Raw genomic sequence first — 20480 nt, 5'->3', positions numbered from 1 at the left:
AATTAAAAATAAGTCCTGAAAACAGCTTAAGAAATGAAAAAACTGTTTAACTTGATCTGTTGATTTATATGTAATAAATGCAAAGTACAATCTTGTCTTCAAAGGATGATGTTATCTATTATACACAGAAATATATTCTGAAAGTGAAGTTATATGAAAATAAAAATTTTATTTTCTACTTATATTAACAGAAGAAATGTTGTAAAAGAAAGAATCTAATAATTTAGAACTTTATCTTGCTATACATATATGTTAAGAAGTAGTCAGAGCTAAATATATGCCAGTTCTGTTTTATAAACACCAAAGAACATGTGTGGTCCTGTTTCAAACCATACTGGCAACTGAAAATAGTTTTTAAGTGCTTGAAACTGAAGATATATAGCATAAATTTTGTATGTAGTAAAATTAGGAGCAAAAATATAATTAATGTTCTACTATTTACTAAGTGTCAACAGAAAAGTAAAAAGATATTCAAAACAAAATGTCAATTTTAAACAACAAACCATTACTAAATAAATTTTTGAACAATCATAATTTTCAAGAAGGATCAAATATCATGTCGTTATCTTCTACTGTTAATAATTATATAGTAAGTATGAATTGATAATATAAGTTTGGTTGCTATTTATTAAATGTCAATAATTCTAGGATGATTGTGAAGATATTTGGATGAATGACATGGAAGAAGATAGTATAAGTTCTGAGTACAGTTCTGAGCCTGTTATATGTCATATAAAAGAGAGACAAATAACAAATCAACAACCATGGAATACAGAGGAAATTATTTTAGCTCTATCTGATCTTCCAGCAGGAAAGCATGCACTTTCTGTTATTCCTACCTTGCATGGAGATATTTTGGATAAAGTTTTACATGAATTTTTAAACATTGATGATAGCAAATTATCAGTGAATATTCAAAAAACTGCTACATCTTCATTTTCAACTGGGTACATTAATTATTAGTCACAATAATAAAAATTATAATAAATATAATTCAATCTCTGTTTAATATAGATGTATACAAAATACGTTATTGAATATTGAAAATGAAGCAGCTTTAAACACAACTGCACTACAACTTTTCCTAAGATGGCCAAATACTTGTCTCCTAGTTTCTTGTTATTTAAGTCATGTAAATGTGGTCAAAGCTTTACTAAAAAGTAAAAATGCAATTATTTCAGCTAGAGATAGTGATGGCAGGTATGTAAAAGATAATAGAAAAGTCTAATTCCAAAATATGAATCCATTCATTTTATAGGACACCATTACATTTAGCTGCTTGTACAGCTTCGTTAACAATTTTGGAAGAATTACTGAAACATGGAGCAAATCCATGTGAATGGGATTTTGGTAAAAAATATACACCTTTGCATTATGCTGCTGCTACTGGAGACCTTGCTTGTGTTAAATGTTTAATAAAATCACAAGCAGATGTAAATGCTGGAATACATGGAAAAAGCCCTCTTTACTATGCTGTATTAAATAATGCAGCAGATTGTGTCAAAGCTTTATTAGAAGCAGGTGCCTCTCCTAACAACCCACAGGTTTTTACTCATGAATACTAAAATATTTCTAATTATTTATATTTAATATTTAGATATGACAATTAAATAGGTTTACACAGAAACACCATTGCATGTAGCAGCTGGTTTGGGTTCTGTTATGTGCACAAAACTATTGTTAACTTATGGAGCAGATGTGAGATTTCGGTTTGGTTCTATGAAATCTACACCATTACATCTAGCAGCTGAAGAAGGTAGTGCTGAATGTACAAAGTTGCTATTAGATGCTGGGGCAGAATGCGAAGCAAAAAATGCAAGGGGACAAACACCAATGCACTTAGCAGTTTTGTCTCAATCTATGGAAACATTAGATGTGCTTCTGAATATTGGAGCAAAAGTTAACATCGAAGACAATGATGGCCGTACTCCATTACATGCTGCAGTTACAAAATCTGCTAGAGGAATCGAATTGGTGAAAATTTTATTACAGGTTCATTTACTCTTTAAGAATACTACATAAAATATATGTAACTATCCATAACTACATAATTTCTTTATCATAATAGGCTGGTGCTTTAGTCAACAAAGCAGACAAATTTGGTTATACACCTTTACATATTGCAGCATTAAATGAAAATTCACCAACAGTAATAATGTTACTGTCAAAAGGAGCAGATCTCACTGCTAGAACAAAGGGTGGTATATCTGCATTAAGTTTTATTGTGCGCAGAACTCCAGATGTATTACCACGATTTATCTCACGCTTGGATCAAGCAATTTCTTTACATGATCATGAGTTAGGTGATGTTGATTGTGAATTAAGATTAGATTTTAGACCATTAGTGTCAGGTGGCAGAGGAGAAACAAATTTGATGCTATGTTTGGTGGAATCTGGACAAAGACATATATTGAAACATCCTCTGTGTGAGAGTTTCCTTTATTTAAAATGGTTAAGAATTCGCAAATTTTTCTTATTAAGTTTGATATTCCATTCCATATTTGTTGCATTTTTTACGGCATATATTGTAGTTGAAAAATTCAGAGGAATAGTTTTTTGGCCAGTACTAATATTTACTATCACAATAGCTGGTAAAGAACTTTTTCAAATGGCTCATGGTATATGCAGTTATATTAAAAGATGGGAAAATTGGCTTCAATGGAGTGTTGTATTACTATCAAGTATTGTATTAAATATGCCAAAACATTGTCCTGGATGGCAATGTCATGGTTGGCAACATCATGTAGCTGCTGTGAGTATTTTATTAATTTGGATAGTATTAATGATGGTGGTTGGAAAATTTCCAATGTTTGGCCTTTATATCCAAATGTTTACTCAAGTATCAATTAACTTTTTTAAATTTCTTGGTGCCTACATATTTCTTATAATAGGGTTTTCTTTAGGTTTCAATGTATTACTTAAAAATGATTCATTTAAATATCCATTAATTGCTTTGTTGAAAAGTATTGTGATGATGTCTGGAGAATTAGAATTTGAAGATATATTCATTAGTACAGAAGCACCAATTGAATATTCTGGTACTGCGCACTTCATGTTTCTAAGTTTTGTCATTTTAGTAACAGTAATTTTGGCAAATTTAATGATGGGTCTTGCAGTGTCAGATATACAAGAATTAAGAAGATGTGCTGGATTGGATGGATTAGTACGCAGAGCAGAATTAGTAGCACACTTGGAACACATGTTATTTTCCAAACTTTTAGACCATGCACCAAATGCTATAATGAAAGCATGCAGACGGGGTGCGCTTCTGTTACATCCACCTCATTATTGTGCAATTTATATTCGTCCTAATGACCCCCGTGAGAAACGTTTACCACAAGAATTAATAAAAGCTATCTATCGCTTAGTAATTGAAAGAAAACATAAGAATGTGAAAACAAAAGGAACATCAATATATAATGCATATAATATAGGAATGGATACTTCTAGATTAAATCGACTTTATAGTAGTACTTCCACTGATAATAATCAACAATTGAATGAATTAGCTGCAGAACTAAAAAGATGTTCTTTCAATATTGCTACACGTTTGGATATGTTAACTAATAGAGTCGAAAGTATTGTACGAGAGAGTAATAACTCACTATAATGTATAGTATTTAAACCATTTAAATTATGAGTATTATTTACTTACCAATAACTTAGCCTTATATTTTGTTCCATCTTCTAATTGTATTTCTGCATTTTCTTCTGGTATTTTAGGTAATTTAATATTTTCAACTTTAGAGTTATAAATTATGTTTACATTTTCTTTATTTATCAACTGTTTATTGACTGCATGTAATAATAGATCATTTTCAACTATATAAGCAATTTCTTCATTCAAGTAATCTTCATTAAATACTATCATAGCATCAGAGCATGCATCCCAAACCTACTACAAATTTCATATTTAATTGCAATATTTGGAACATTACTGTGAAACTGTTGTTTGTTACTATTATCAATGTTTCAATACCTGCATTTTTCGCACAGTACAATAACGTGTTGCTGCAATGTGTTGCCAAGCTCCTATGCTTGAAAGTAAGGTACGTGTTTGTTGATTTAAAGCAACCACACGATTGGAATATTCTTCTTGAAATTTATATTCGAATTGTTTACCACTTTCCAACAAAAGAATCTTCTTACATTCAAGTTTCCTATTATTTGCTATTGCAAGACGTAAAGAAACATTCATCAAGTATGTTATTTATCAAATCTTTAGTAAACACTAAAAATATTGTTATATATGATTATAAATAAGTAAAAAAGTTAACCTATTGCACATGCAAGTGTGGTTCCAACCATACCACCTCCAGTAATAATAATATCATAATTTTCATGGTTTTGGGCAGAGATAGAATAATTTCTCGTCACTAGCATTGATCCATTAGGAATAACATATTTATATCTTTTTAAAGCTGATGATAAAACATCAAAATATGTTACCGTTTTCATAAAAGTCGCCATTTTCCTTTTATTTATATACTCTAAATACATATAATTTATAACGCAGAATGAAATTACTTTAAAATAAATCACATCAAAAATATATTAAATACAAATCTTTTTCAATTTCACTTAATCCATAAAATTATTTTATTTATACAGTTATTTTAATAGAATTATTTGAATTCTTTAATTATTTAAATGTGTTATTTTAATCAGTATCTCGGTACATAGTTTTATCCAGATCATTTAATACTTGTCATATTAACAAATTTTGTAATGCTTTATTTTATTGAAATATGCATATGAAAACGCTTCGTATCATTTTATGACAAATAATGACATAACAAAACGTTTTAGTATTCATATATATTTTAGTAGTAATAATCTATTATTTGATATTTAGTAATAGTAAATTTTAAATGATGATAATTTTTTCTGATATAGTATAATGTTTGAAATGTATATAAATGAATTCTTTGAAATTCGTATAAAATGAAACTCGTATAATTCAGAATGTGTGATTGAAATTTATATAATTTTAATTATTAATATATTCATACAGCAACTTCAATTATTTCTGTAAACAATAAATTACTTATTTTTTCTAATTTAAATGTTAATACGTTTAATTTTATTAATTTTTAACTAATTATTGTAAAAAGATCTTTATTAGTGTAACATTTTATTCACCATGGTGATGAATATAACGAGGTTATATTGATCTTTTCCAGGAGTTGTTGTGTGAACCGATTAGAACCTTATAAAGAACCAGACTCAAATTTCAGGAAATTTAACAAATGTATTATATAATAAATACAAATTAATAATATATACAATTAAATTACAATTTTTTATTTCTGATTTTTAAACCTATGTATAGTTAAATAAATAAATATCGTTAATATTCCATCATAAAATTCAAAGGTAAGTATTAAGGTTTATTTATGTGTGTGTGTGTTTGTAGAAATGATTTATAATAATTTATCTTAAATATATATAATAATAATTTGTCTTATAAGTTATATTGATTCATTCATTCAAATATTAAAATTAAAGTTAAATAATAAAATTAAATTTTTGAATACAACAAACTAGTATACACTTAAAATATGTTTTGTTCAATGTTAGAGAAAGAAATTAATAAATAAGCAATCGTATATCAAATAAAATTTATTAATTTTGACTTAAACATAAATATAATAGTACAAATTTATTTGTTATAATAGGCAATGACAGAGCACAGAGGTATGTCTTTTTACAATTCTTGTATAAAAGTTCCAGTAGATCCTTACAGTGGGCAACCAATTCCTTCTTATGAACGCATTGGATCTAAAAAAGATAAAGAAGATAATAATCTTTATAATAAACATAAAATAAATCTTATGAAAGGTGATCAACTTATTAGTGAATCTGGAATATCAAGTCCTACAGAAATTATGGACAACTTTTTAGAATTTTTGGACAGTATACCAAACTATGATCAAGTTTATCATTTATCAAATGAGCAGTTTAAGCAAAAAGTTGATTACTTAAAAAGGAAACAAAAATTATTGTTGAAAAATTTACAAAATTCATTGATCGATCATGAAAATGCAAATGTGCCTAAATTTTCTGTACCTAAATATAATAAAAAATTAAGGATTAAAAGTAAGAATGAAATTAATGATTTAACATTAAATGGCAAAAAGTGTTACTTAGAAGAATCTCGAACTCCTAGTCCTTTACTTTTTCTTTCTAGTAAATTTAATGAACTCTCAGAAGATCAGGATCTTTTGACAAATAGGTATATATAATTATGTAGAAGCAAATTTCTTGTATTTTATTAAGGCTGTAATTATTGATATTTCCAAATGTAGTAGAAGATATGAAGAAAATGGAACAGTATGTAAGAAAAAGATATATTTGAATAATAAAAATTGGAGCACATGGAATAGATTAAGTAGCAATGATAATATTGAAAGTGATACAGACAGTATAGAAACAAGAAGTTTGCCTGCCAATATTGCAAAGGAATGGCACCCTACCGTACCTAAGCCATTTAGTTTTACTGTACGGTGAGGAACTATAGTTTCTGTAACAGCAAATTAAACATTTATTCACATGAAGTTAATAATACGCTACTATATGCTTTAGAGAAGAAGCAGGAAAATATATGGCACATACTGGAATGGAGGAACAAAAATGTAAAAATTTAAAAAGTAATAAGAAAAGTCTGCGTAGAAAACGACGTGTGAGACCAATTCCGCTAACGTCAAAAATTCCACTTTATGACAAATTATTGGCTGAAAAGGAAGAACGGTTTGTGTTTATTTATGTTTTTCATATATAATAATACTTTTCGTTTTTATCAATATACAAGATGGTCTACCTAACTTTATTACTTGCAATATCTCACTTGTTTTCTATAATATTTAGAAATGTTTCAAGTATATAAGAGAGACATAATTTGATATGATTAGTTTTTTCATAGGTGAACATAACGTATTAGTTTTTTCATAGGTGAGGACATGTGAAGGTCATCGATATTTTTTAAATAGAATCACATATTTTTTAATACATTAATCAATTCATTTGGACATTCGCTACAAAAAAGTATACATCTATGTATGTTGAGAAGTTCGTTTGTTTAATTTTGGAGATATTTTAATGTTTATTTTGTAAAAGCTGTTGTATGAGAAACAAGAAAAACAAATACAAAAGTACCACTTTACATTCTTCCTTGTCTTTCATTTCATTTAAAAAAAAAAGTTGATCTTCACATGATCTTTACACGCCTACGTGGAGAATAATTAATAACATTAAAATATGTCCCTCTTGAAGGCATTGAAATTTTATTTGAAATATTTTCCAATATAATTCATAGTATCGAATATATTTCGGCTTTAATTCTATGTATAGTAATAAATCTACAGTTATCACGAGCATTTATCTTTTAGGAGTCGTATAATCCGTGAAGAAAGTGCGTTAAATTTAATGTCTCAGGTACGTCCTTTTAGGCTCGAATGTGATCGTCGAGCTTGGCGATTTTTAGCAAGATCTAGCCCAGAAATTCGTAGCAAAAGTGTTAACATGAATACGAAGTTTAAGGCTAAACCAGTACCAAAGAATCTTTTCAGCACAGAAATATACGACCGTATGCTCGAAGACGAATATTACAGGTCAATACAGTATATACAGTTCTCGTCCTATATTCGATTAACTAAAAAGCAGCACAATTTTCAGGCAGTTACAAAAACAGTTAAGAGCAGCGCAATTAATGAAGTCATCGTCTTTACCGCCATCAATGGCTAGACGAGAACGCGTTAAATCTGCGTGCACACGTTTACAGAACACAGTTAAAAATTGCAACGAAGACGTTAAGGATAAGAATGTTTCGCAACTGTCAGATAATAATTTAACGCCACTAGAAACACATAAACCAACGATGCCTATTTTGCCAATACGAGGAAATAATTTAGCAGCAATTTTAAGATGTCAAGTATCACGGTATAACACATAATATAACAAATACATATGTGTCTTTGATTTATATTATAAGGGAAGAAAATGATTGCACTTGTATTTATATTATAGAGAAAAATTGGAACGTGAAATAAGGGAAAAAATGGAAGAAAGACGTCGAGAACAAACAGCAAAAATTAGACAATCTTTGATTGGACGTAATCCAGTATGGCGAGCTTTGAGATCTGCTGCGAGGTGCGATTTTTAAAAATAAATACTTATTTGCTTGTTTTCTTCAATGGGGTGTTGTGCGATAGTAAAGATTAGAAATTACTCTTTATATTGTTATGACTACATAAATTTCAATTGTAAGGCACGAGCACGAAAGAGATCTTAGTATTCGAACTTTACTCCGTCGCGATGAAGCGCGTGAACAAGAGGAACGTCATCGATTGCAGATGGAAATGATGCTGGATCGCGTAACACAAATACCAACACTTTTTGAACGTCATTCTCAGGTGCATAAAATTTATTTTTTTTTTTTTTGGGAGGAGAGAATTTAAGATAAACTACTGTCATTATTATTATTACCACTATTATTGCTAATAATAATAATAATTATAAATATCGAGGAAGTAATCACTTATGACAATATCCTTGTAGAGTTATCAGTCGTTGACACAAGGACAACAGAATGTTAGTTGTTCAAAAATGTTGCAACAAAAGAAAAAGAAAAAGCAATATAGACAAGCATTGAATACTGTAAATTCGTATATAAATTACGAAAACATTTCTAGATCGGATTCCGGATCCTCAACTAGTTCGTCGCATACTTTCTTATCAGCGAGTCAGTCTTTAAATTCATCTAATACGTCTATATCGCAATCATCTGAAAAGTCGATAACTAAATCTCAAGTTTCACTTTCGAAAAGAAAAGGAGATCGTAGTCAATTGAAAGTCTCTATAAATGAAACCGCAGAGCTGATCGAAGATAAAAATAAAAACGATAAATTATGTGATAATGAATGTTTAATCTCTAACGATGATCGGAATGAAAATGCGACACAGAGCAACAAATATAATACAGAGAGAAGGTTATCAGGTGTTCATTAAGCAATTTGACAACTATTAATTGGAATTAATCGTAATCAGATGGTGACTGAAAACCTTAAAGTGATTACATACATGTATAATATAAGAGGAACATGTACGGGAAACATATGTCTTTTTTCTTTATCTTTATATTTCTTCACGTATTTTACACTCTATTTAAACAAAAAATAAAATCAGTAAAAATTTATTTCAATGTTATTAGGAAACAGATTGAAACGGTACGAACTATACGATACAAATAATTAGACTTATGTATAATCTTAATACAATATTTATAGCAGAAAAAGAATTTATAAATAAAGCGCTTTGAAATTACCAGATTAATTTTTATTCGATGTTTAAAAAATCAATTCTTAATTTCAAAAATATTAACAACAATTTCAATATTATGTGTGTATATTTTATGCCCTGATAGTATCTAAAATCCAATCTAGGTAATACACAATCTTTGTATAAACTCCAGGTGTTCCTGTCATACCACACATGCGAGGTCCAAAACTGACAACTCCATATTGAATGAATTTTAAATTATGGCTATAATTTCCTGGAGCCTGAAGTGGCCCACCGCTATCTCCCGAACAAGAATCCATACCGCTTTTACCGCCCGCGCACATTTGCTTGTACCAAATTCGCGCCTGTCTTTCATACATTTCTGCACATTTATCTGTGGCTATTAGTTGTAACTGAACCTGCAGCAAATCCGGACTGTGTGGTCCACGTTCAGTTGCGCCCCAACCCGTTACTATTACCTATCATAAAACGTAAGAATCTACGATTAGAAAAAAGAGAAGTGACATGGAAAAATGCTCGTGTTTTACTATCGCATTTACTTTTTTTCTAGTCAAAGTTGCAGCTGATCCGATTGGCATACAAATAGGCCGCACATTTTGTGGTCTAAAATCGGCGTCCTGATCCAGTCGTAGTAAACCAATGTCATTTTGTAATTTCGCTCTTGAATATTGTGGGTGAAAGTGGGTACTTTCTATACCGATATCTTGATATCTTTCAGCGCAAACGATTTCGATACCGTCTTCGTCTTTGTCACAGTCGCGCTCAGTATTCAAATTATGCTCTCCTAGTCGTACTCCGATTAATGTAAAATCTAAGATATTGATTCTGAATAAAATATTGAACCAAATGAATTCATCAGTAATACATTTTACGATCGACTTACCACTCGGTAGCATTGTAATACAATGAGCAGCGGTGAGTACATATCGTTTATTGATTAACGATCCTCCGCATTTGAATTCTGGGATTTGTTTCCCAGTATTGTAGGCGAGCAATACCATCCATGGAAAATCAAATATGCGTGTTTTGTTACCACCAAAAATCTTTTCTTGCGATATTGGGCCGCACAAATTATGATCCAGTAATGGTAAATTCGGATGATTCGTGACGTCTGGGGGATCGGGAGTAAACAACGGATTTTCTGTTGTGGTTGTGGTTGTCGTTGTGGTTGTGGATTCAGTTATTAACGAACGCTAAAATTGTAATATTTTGTCGTAACGCGTTTCACTTTATATCAGAAGAGCACAAATGTTGATCATAATGGTTGCATAAAATGTTTACCTGTTCGCAACACACTTTGGGATCTTTATTCTCAAATCCGCATTGTAAACTGATCAAATAATCATAAGTTTCCTGTGACAATGGTTTTTGTCGTTTAAGAATCTCTACAATTGGTTGACAACTGTGTATATTGATGCAAACACCAGTTTTATTCTGTGGCGTGGTACATATATCTTCTATAAAAAAAATCCATCGTTTACAGAAGTGGATTGCTCGGATTATCGAATTAGGTTCAAAGTATATGTAGTGTTATTAATACTACGAAAGAAGAAACGTCGCGTGTCATTAGTATTCAGAGTAACGTTTCATAAGTGTATCTCTCTCCAGTTGTTGTATACGGTACTGATCACAATCACAAATAAGATGCAAGTGAGATATTACGCGCGTGATATGTTAATAGAAGCTTGTTATACGTATATCAATCGAACAAAATTTTTACTTTTCAGCAGTAATGCCTATATAAATTATTTCTTTTTTCGCAATAACCACTTAATATATTAATTTTCGTTAAACAAAAATGTAAAAGAATAAGAGTAGTTTTGTATGGAGATAAATCTGTAACATGATTGTTAACATGCTTGAGAATAATTAGTAATCGTATGAGGATTATTGCTATATTGCGAGTAAGTATTTAGGAAATCCCACTCACGCGCACTGACTCCGCATAAAACCAAAATTCCGACTAAAAGTAAATGATTAATCATGTTGATTACGAAACTATCGTCAAAGCTATCGTCAAAGCTATCTTTTTCTTTTTCTTGAAACTAGTTTGAAGATTTGTATTTTTTTAACTCAGGTAATATTCGGTTACAAATTCTTTCTCGATTCCTTTACTTATTCCGCTTCTTCCGATTGAAAGCAAGAAACAACAATATTTAGAAAAATAATAAAGTCGTACTTAAGATCTTTCAAACCAGCAATGAAGCGGACAAACCAGTTTCAAAATCTGTTTACTTTTATTACTTTTGCAGAGAATGGACTCGCGCGAAGAGTCTTCAACGTACTAACTGCTGCCATCTGCTGAGTCCGAAGAGCCTTTCGATTGGAAAAAATATCTAGAGGGAAGGGGTTATAAGGAAAATGTTCTCGACTAATAGGAACGTTATATTGTATCGACAGATATCTATTAGCTTTATTGACCTATTGATAATTTCATAATGAAGTAAAGCATCGAAATAAAAATATATTTTCTTCTGCGTTATATATTTGCTGATGTTGAAATAAGTCACACATATATATATATATATACATAAAATGTATTTCTGAGAGTAAGTTTCATCATTCTGACTTTGTGGGTTGGCTTATTAAGACAATTCAGGGATTTCCAATTCTAACATTGCATGCTTTACGTCATACAGAAGACGATAAGTTTCGCGGTAGACAAATCATGCCTTTGATAATTTCCGCATACTGTTTTAAAAATAACATGCACTTCGTTTATTAAGGAAAAATATAAAAATAATTGTACACGTATATCTTGCATGATGTTTGTATGACCTAGAGAATCGATAACCTCTGAAACCGATAGTTATTAGTTATATTATTGATGTAACGTAACCCTATCACTAGAGAACAAAAATAATTTTTTTTCATAAAATCAAGAATGTTATATCTTCTTTCATATTATTTAACAAATGATATATATTATATATCTTTTAATTCGCCTTCCTTTCATCGTTGCGCGTATGCGTTTACAATTTTACACGTATAAAGATTAGATGGAGATTGGACGAATAATTTCAATATAGATATCAAGGTCTCATTTTGCTGAGTATCCAAGGTACAAAATCAATTACTCTGGTATAAACGCCAGGCCATCCAGGCATACCGCAAGGTGATGGTCCAAAGGAAACAACACCAACAGCTACCCATCTAGCGCTACCATTCTGATCTCGTTCTACAGCCATTAAAGATCCACCAGAATCTCCTCTACACGAATCTTTACCCTTTTGTCCACCGGCACAAATCTGCCCGTAACCCAACGCCACTCCTACGTTTCCATAAGTCATCTGGCATTGTACTTCGTCAACTATAGGCAACGTAAGTTTTAGCTTTATGTTCGACGATGAACCGTTCTCTGTCTTTCCCCAGCCGGCAACAGATAGTCTTTGTCCGAGAGAAGCATTTGGTGGCAGACAAATAGGTTTTATATAATTGGTAAACGTAACATCACGGGACAATCTTAGCAGAGCGATATCATATTTCTGATCTCTTGATCGTGGCCGGTAATTCTCATGAGCAATTTGTTCTTCGATTTCAACCGACACGATTTCGTCCGCGCAAATTTGGCTGTTTTCATCGTCCTTAATGCAATCAGGATTGGTATCGGTATTGTATTCGCCTAAACGGACACTTCGCAGTCGCCATGTACTTGGTATATCTTTGCCTTTGACACAATGAGCTGCCGTTAGAACATAACGCTGACTTATAAGGACTCCACCACAAGCTGTATACATTCCATTTACTGAAAAATATAATTTTATGTTAATTATTTCCGTGTTTGCGTTAACTACTTTTAGAGCATCCTATCTGTTTTTAACTTCTTACATGTAAGGTATTCCAAGAGTGTCATCCATGGATATTCGTCGAGACCTGCGCGTTCTCCACCGACGATCCTTTGAGTTAAATCTTTGCCGCATTCAGTAGGAAGCAAAGGATTGTTAAAAATATCGTATTGTAGATTTTGATTGTTGGTATTTTGTTGCCAAGAATTCGAATTTATTCCGGTGTTATCATCAATACGAGATTCATTGCTCCGAGTTGCTGTATTGATATTTCCGTTTTGTATAGGGCAACATACTCGAGGGTTGTCAGGACTATCGAAACCGCACTGTAATTGTCTTAATATATCTATTATTTGTGGTGTAAGGGGTCGTGTTTGAAGAATATTCAGTATTTGTGGACATTGACGTAATCCGATGCACTGACCGGATACACCATAAAGTGACACACAATTCGATTGTCCTTGAAATTCTAAAAAAGAAAGTTGTCTTTAATATATGAGAAGAAATAATTATTAACAGTTTATGCTTGCAGTAGATCGATCATAAGAATATAAATTTGCCGTAAACTGATGTCTTTGTATTTTATTCGTTATATTCGTTGAAATTAAAATACAGTGATGCGTTCCGTAGCATTGTAATTTCATGCTATCCAAAGAAACACAACACATTGAGCAATTATAAATAATCTGTAATGACTACTATTCTTTGACTATTGTTCAATTTTTCATTATCGATTTTTAAATCTAACATTATAAAAACCGTATTTGAAGCATATAGAAGAAATAAAAGCTTATAATGTTTAATAAAAGTTTATAATGAAAAAAAACTAATTCCAATCAATTAAATGTATGACTAATGTGTTACAAAATTATTTAAAAAGACAATTAATAACTTACGAGCGACTGCAACAAGCATCATAGCTTGCAAAATGCTAAAAGCAAATAACTTAATCATTTTAACGCATAAAATGATAACAGTTGTTGAGAAAAACCAAAGTATTAGATTTCACGTATAGTTTCTGAATTATTGTGGCTTTGATATGTACTTCACGAGCGATTCAGAGAGTGACATCCATCACGTTCGAGTTGAGGATGCCGACTATATAGCAAATGGTTTGTCTACAACCATGGTCAACTGCTTCTCCCACTATTTTAATATCTATCGAGTATAATTATTCTTCCTTCTTTTTATTCCTTTATAAAACAATAACTTTCTCAGGCTTCGAATGATTAAAAATGTCTTTTCCTATTTCAATTATCAGTTTAATTTAAATTTTCAAACACAAATTATTTATGCTTAATCGAAAAGACATAAATAAATCATGAAAAAATTAGTCAAGTATGGCTTTAGAGGGACAGAGAGAGAAGTAGAGAAGAACACGTTTGTGTTTAATTCCAAGCGGTTTATAAATTTGTATATTATGTACATTTATAGATATAAAATGGATATATTTTAGGATATTTTTTTAAATTTATTTTATAAGTGCACTTATGTGTGTGTGTATATACATATATTATGTACAATTGCCTTATAGACATTATTACAACAGTATATTTTTCCTTATGCAGTACTATAAATAGGAGCGAAAAGCAATACATATACCAAAGATCAAGCGTCTGAAATATATCTTTTATTTTTTATTCTTCTTTGATACGAGGAATTTTGTATTGAACAGAAGAACATCGGCTCCGATGTTCTTTAGTTTCGTTTGTACACAAAATTTTGAATCTTATATAACGATGTAATTAAATATATAAAATTTTGGAACGAAAAAGATTGAAAATGGCTGTGAAACATAATATTTGTACATTATCATTGCCTACGTTAACGGATACAGTGTCCATTAAGAAAGAGAAAGTTCGGAAAAATGTGAGATTCATTTACAAAACATCTAGTTCCTTATCTTTTAAATATATTTTAAACAGCTAAATGGAACAAATCGATAATAATTACATATTTTCAGCATATTTCGAACAAAAAGTGTAGATCTTATTATTACGTTTGCCTGGGTGCTCTGATGCATACAATAGATAAGCAAATTAAAGACAAATATACTGAAAATAATTATCTATATTTAATTGGGTCAAGATACATAAGAGATCTTTATAAATGGCTACAACATTGCAAATACAATAAAGTACTTGTAAATGACTTTTTGAAGTCGCTTATTACATCAGTAGCTTTATTTGCAATAGGAGTAAAACTATCTAACGAATTAGTTGCATGGAGGATATTTTAACCTATAGTAAAGGAGTTTTAAAAAAACGTCAACAAAGTTACCCTATGTCTATACATTTTAAACATTAAGCTTATATTTGTACAATATAACATTTAAAATATGTGTATACAAATTAATTTTATTCCTATATTCTAGTCAATAAATAAGCCTTTCAGCAGCCAAATTGATCAACTCCACAATTTGTTAATTTCATTACCTAAATACATGATCTATTACCTATATAAGTACATGATAATTCAATTTACAAGAAACAATTGTCTTACTTCCATAAGTTCACTTATTGGAAGAATATGACAGTACATGATGGTAAATTCTAATATCAATTTAAAGAGCAATATTTGTAATATCATGAATATTTTTTTTATATATACAGAGTTTATCAATGTAGCCTCTGAACAGGTCATATGATCTAACACTATAAGAATTACATTACTTTATCATATCGAACAAAAATATCAAATAATTTTAGCATACATGAGAAGTTCTGTATGAATAATTTAAATCGCTTATTAATAAATTACAGTACTAAAAATGTATTTTAATTTATAAGCTCTTCAGCTATATTTAGTTTTCTTGCTTATGTTACTATTTCTTATTTCTATTATCTTTTGCTTCAGAATCTTTATTACCTTCGTCATCTTCATCAGAACTATCTAATTCATCTGAATCAATATCAAGATCTAGCAAAATTTTCTTTTTATTTGGTTTTAGTTCTGTGTCACATTTTCTTTTTATTCCAGAAGTAGCAACTTTGAAACCTTCTTCAACTGCATCTCCAACTCTTTCTGTAAGAACCGATCTTTCGCGTTCGTAAGTTTGATCTTTAAATTCGTGTCTAGGTTCAGTGCAAAGTCTTTCTAATTTTTTCTTTTTACGTTCTGCTGCTTCTTCTTCTCGTTTTCCTTGTTTCTCGATCCAAGCTTTTAGTCTTTTTTCTTCGTTGATATCACGAAGTCTGCGTCCACTTAAATCTCTACAAGCTTCACGATTTGTAGTTTTTTCGATTTGCGCTCCAATTGCTCGTAGCATGGAACCAAATCCCCCTTTCCCGCCAAACAATCGCGGTATAATAGAAATATAACCATCATGGCAAGTAACATTTTCATCCACGAGTCTCCCATTGTATACGATGTAAAAGTTTTCCTGCAACAAGTTTTACTAATCATTATTAAAATTCTTTTTCGACGTTAAACGAATTATTTTAAGGTTAGAACAACTAATACTATACGTATACATACTGCTAATCCTTCGATTTGTTCATGTAGTTCATAAATCTTCAAAGGAGTATTGGTAGTAAGAATCTGTTTTATTCCAGAAGCGGTACTTAACTGAATATTTAACATATTTATTTTGTAATGCAACTTAAAATTGCTTATTATTCTACTGAGACACTTACAGTAACTTTGCGTCAACTGAGTAATTTTTTATGAAAAATAGCGTACGTCAGTACCTATCACCATGAATTAGTAAGTAGTAATATAGGTAATATAACTCATGTTCCAGGTATTTCAAACGTAGCGCCTCCTGGTATCAAAATAACGAAACATTTAACAAAATTGAAGCATTATATTATATGTGTATATATTGGTTACATATTATAGCAATCATTATTGTATGTACGTATTTAAATTACAAGTTCTTAAAAATCTACCAAACATTGGATAGAATTAATAGATATTTTTGTGGTGGATAATATATTATTAAAGCTTTATACAATGCATAGGAACATTATTGTTACATAACTTTCCCTGTTAGAAAATTCATAAAATTAAAAAATGAATTAAACAAACTAATTTTAATCTCCTTGTGAAATGGGCGAACCGCGATCGCGTTTGGAACCTTTGCCTTTTCCTTTTGATTTTGTTTCTCGTTTTCTACTTATTGAAGATGTAGATGTGGTAGATGTTGAATCCGCTGGACTCGAGTGACTTGATCCCTCACGATCCCAACGCGCTAATGCTTCTCTTAAATTTTGTCCATCTCCTTCTTCATAGGTGTCTACATCGACATGAAGATTATCTTGACTAGGTTGTATATTGTTTCCAGATTCTAAATTTGCTCTCATTTCTTTCCTTTGATCTTCTGTATGTTGTGGACACCGCATAGATCTTGTACATAACTTTTTTGTGTGCTCTGATATTACTCCACAGATTTGTGTTAATAAAATCCTTTTATCTTCCAAGGACATATTTTCGTAATTTGATGGAGAATTCTCATTACTGCTATGAATATGTTCGCTTACAGTTTCCCCATTCCTTTGATTACTTTTTTGTTGTTTTGTTCTTTTTATACCATTACGATCTTTCCTGCGTTTACGCTTATCATTATTTAAGCTCCAATCAACATCATCATCATCATCGCTTATAACACCACTGAAGTTACTGAGATCTTTCGAATTATTTGCTATGCGTCTTGATGCAATTCTTGAACTATTTCGTCCCATGCCCATACATTTCTCTAAATGAGTTGCAAAACGACAAGCTGCAACTCCTCTATCACAATTTGGGCAATTGCATTCTTGGGATTTCTTGACAGGATGTTGTCCAAAAACATCCAATCCTGGAGAATCTTTAAGACATTTTACAATTAGATAAATTATATAAATACAATAATCATTGTAAAAATAGCTACTATAACATAATTTAATGTACTTAAAAGTATTTGTCAAATATAAACATTTTGGTAGTAAATAAACATAACCTGATTATTGAAGTCTAGTTATTGATATCCTTAATATTTCTTTGCCATTTACTCACCTACAATAGCGTAAGATTCGTCATCAGGTATGCCTTCTTCTACATCAGAACTACCAGTTTTTGTAGTTCGATGTACATCGAAAACAAATCCCATTAAAACCTCATCCAGGAGATCATCATAAATTTCTTTAGTCGCACCTTCCACATTCTCGTTTTTACTCATAAATTCCAGAAATCGTCTGTTTAATTCTTGAATTCTCTCTTCAGTCACGGACATTTTAAGTGTCGAGTAATCATACAATACAATCTCGTTCTGTTTACAGTGCTATGGTGACAGCTCCGCTTCGTAACGTGTGTATGTATTTCTTAGTTTTCGTTTAAGATGCGCTAATCGAATTGAAACGCTTCAAGTTAAATATGATGGTTGGTTTATTGTTATCAATATGCGCATTTTTTTCAACGAAGAAATTATTTCTCGACAAGTAAACGGTTTATAAAAACTTACTGCAATACCTGAGTTGTGACTGGCATGCATATAAGCATATATATATATATATATAGTATAGTAGACTATATATGCGAAACGAAAGCCTATGGAATTATTCCTTACCTGTATTATCTACGGATGGTACGATCAAAACTTCACTCTAGATTTTTGTTAAAAATGTACCTATGTAATTATAATTAGTGATATTAAGGTTGAGAAAACAATTTGTGGTAATGCTACGACTTATTTGTTACTTTTCTATTGTACTCAATATTATCGATTCTATCGATAATATTATTATCGATCACTATCTAATCGTAAACATGAATGATCCTCGAGGTAAAACAATCTCTTATTTCTTATTTCAAGAGCATTATATGTATATTTAGTTTCCTTTCTTATGGATAAGTATTTCTTTAAATTTAAATTTAGAGTCTGATTCTTATTCATTTATCCTAATAATAAAATTAATAATTTGTATATTTTCTGATTACTTTTTATTTAAGAATATTAGAGGATGATATAGGAAAAGATAAATATACGTATACGTATGTATATGATAATGTGTAATTCAATAGCTGTAATAATAGAGATAAGGTTCTATCCTTAGTCAATAGGAATAGTATTTTATTGCAAATTTATATGTTCAATAATTTGTTGTAATAATAGCATAATAATTAGGTATATGTATAAGTAAAAATGTTAAAAACTTTCATAGTAATATACATATGTATGTCAACTATTATTTAGGAGAATAAATGTATTTTTAATAGCTTGCGTTTGGTTATTGCGAGTTCCGATGACGCGAACAGATTTCGTCCTATTTCTATAAGATATGCCGTACAGCCGTCTACTTGGCAGATTACAAAAATAACTATTTCCGCCATTACCATTTCTTTCTAAAACAGGTATACAGGTTTTCTTTTGTTTTTTTTTCTTCATTTCTTTAGTAAATATTCACAAAAAGGGGATCACCTCGGATTTCGATCATTTTAAATATATTGTCAAGGTCATCATCCTGAGTAGCGTCGTAAAGATCTTAGTTGGGAGTTTTACGCAAGTTTGTACGAAAATTTATAATTTTCTGGACGTTATTTACGAACAACATTTAAGAGAGTATGAATAATCGAAATTTTGTTAAGTTAACTCGGATCTAATCCAAACTAATTTCTCATTAATTTTATTAGGTTTTGGTTCGATAAGATTAGATTTTTCTCGGGATGTAGTTGAAGGGGTATCCACGCTTTTACTTGTCAATACAGGTAGTATCAATAAGCAAAACGATTACTATTTACACCTTTTGTGTAAACTTTCTTTTGGCAATAAATTTTTAATAAACGACGATCTCCAGGCAAAATTTTCACGACACTATTCAGAGTGATGATTTTGTAACATATTAAAAAATGTTAGCTTGCCATTTCACTAAACCTTCCCAATGAAAGAACTAGCTATATTTTTAGAGAACTTCGTAGACGAGGGTATTTTCGCCTCTTTATTCAAAAGCGTAGATTCCACCCAAACAGGTTACAAACAGAGACAAGTTGCTCTTTGTAATAAAGGATTAGGATTTGATCCAACTGCAGAACTTAGCGCAAAACATTGGCTAATTGCCAATAATATCTGACATAATATAACGCATTGTTAAGTAAATAAACATAAAATTGAAAGTAATTTTTATGTAATTTATATTGTGAGTCGTTCAAAGACAGATAAAAGAAAGAAGTGCGTAGATTTACGCAGATAAATTCTATTTGTCTATTCGTTTGCTAATAAAGATTGGCATTCACTTTTCATTAAAGCGTATTATTTAATTTATTGACATTTAAATTTTTAGCAGGTTTAAATGTCAATAAATTAGAAATCTGGCAAAGGTAACACGAAAGGGGGGATAAGAGAGAGAGAAGAAAAGAAAGAATCATGGAAGAGAACATTAAAAGAGGGTTGTCAGCTGCAACCTTAACACAATTCTATTTTTT

The 20480-nt window shown here is 30.5% G+C and overlaps 5 protein-coding genes and 1 long non-coding RNA gene across 6 annotated transcripts; 2 read left to right on the top strand and 4 right to left on the bottom strand.

Annotated features, from left to right (window-relative positions):
* The first annotated feature begins 242 nt into the window (after nt 1-242).
* On the top strand, nt 243-9321 carry LOC100648936. Its single transcript, XM_020863186.2, has 15 exons — nt 243-589; nt 649-947; nt 1015-1200; nt 1259-1544; nt 1615-1992; nt 2069-3604; nt 3874-4044; nt 5679-6235; nt 6309-6506; nt 6586-6750; nt 7389-7610; nt 7675-7938; nt 8026-8148; nt 8267-8411; nt 8557-9321. The coding sequence occupies exons 1-15, from the start codon at nt 482-484 to the stop codon at nt 9004-9006; spliced, it is 5088 nt and encodes a 1695-aa protein (XP_020718845.1). The 5' UTR covers nt 243-481; the 3' UTR covers nt 9007-9321.
* LOC125385085 (ubiquinone biosynthesis monooxygenase COQ6, mitochondrial-like) lies at nt 3757-4542 on the bottom strand. Its single transcript, XM_048405798.1, has 3 exons — nt 4278-4542; nt 3980-4170; nt 3757-3898 (listed from the first exon to the last, which is right to left on the bottom strand). Exons 1-3 carry the CDS (start codon nt 4498-4500, stop codon nt 3896-3898), a joined length of 417 nt encoding a protein of 138 aa, XP_048261755.1. The 5' UTR covers nt 4501-4542; the 3' UTR covers nt 3757-3895.
* LOC100652073 lies at nt 9117-14223 on the bottom strand. Its single transcript, XM_020863097.2, has 8 exons — nt 13979-14223; nt 13126-13551; nt 12333-13042; nt 11228-11342; nt 10579-10754; nt 10181-10490; nt 9837-10108; nt 9117-9755 (listed from the first exon to the last, which is right to left on the bottom strand). Exons 1-8 carry the CDS (start codon nt 14034-14036, stop codon nt 9408-9410), a joined length of 2415 nt encoding a protein of 804 aa, XP_020718756.2. The 5' UTR covers nt 14037-14223; the 3' UTR covers nt 9117-9407.
* A 312-nt stretch (nt 14224-14535) lies between these two features.
* Nucleotides 14536-15332, top strand: LOC110119302. Its single transcript, XR_007224046.1, has 2 exons — nt 14536-14951; nt 15046-15332. It is a non-coding gene; the product is annotated as an uncharacterized LOC110119302 (long non-coding RNA).
* On the bottom strand, nt 15135-16795 carry LOC105665754 (replication stress response regulator SDE2). Its single transcript, XM_048405797.1, has 2 exons — nt 16560-16795; nt 15135-16464 (listed from the first exon to the last, which is right to left on the bottom strand). The coding sequence occupies exons 1-2, from the start codon at nt 16662-16664 to the stop codon at nt 15907-15909; spliced, it is 663 nt and encodes a 220-aa protein (XP_048261754.1). The 5' UTR covers nt 16665-16795; the 3' UTR covers nt 15135-15906.
* A 203-nt stretch (nt 16796-16998) lies between these two features.
* On the bottom strand, nt 16999-18799 carry LOC100642246 (ataxin-7-like protein 3). The gene is made up of 2 exons (XM_003395608.4): nt 18078-18799; nt 16999-17889 (listed from the first exon to the last, which is right to left on the bottom strand). Exons 1-2 carry the CDS (start codon nt 18292-18294, stop codon nt 17117-17119), a joined length of 990 nt encoding a protein of 329 aa, XP_003395656.1. The 5' UTR covers nt 18295-18799; the 3' UTR covers nt 16999-17116.
* Between the last annotated feature and the right edge of the window lie 1681 nt (nt 18800-20480).

The sequence above is a fragment of the Bombus terrestris genome, chromosome 5 (assembly GCF_910591885.1).
Source record: "Bombus terrestris chromosome 5, iyBomTerr1.2, whole genome shotgun sequence".
Lineage (NCBI taxonomy): Eukaryota > Metazoa > Arthropoda > Insecta > Hymenoptera > Apidae > Bombus > Bombus terrestris.
The sequence above is the reverse complement of the archived record's forward strand: the minus strand, read 5'-3'. Positions and strand labels throughout refer to the sequence as shown.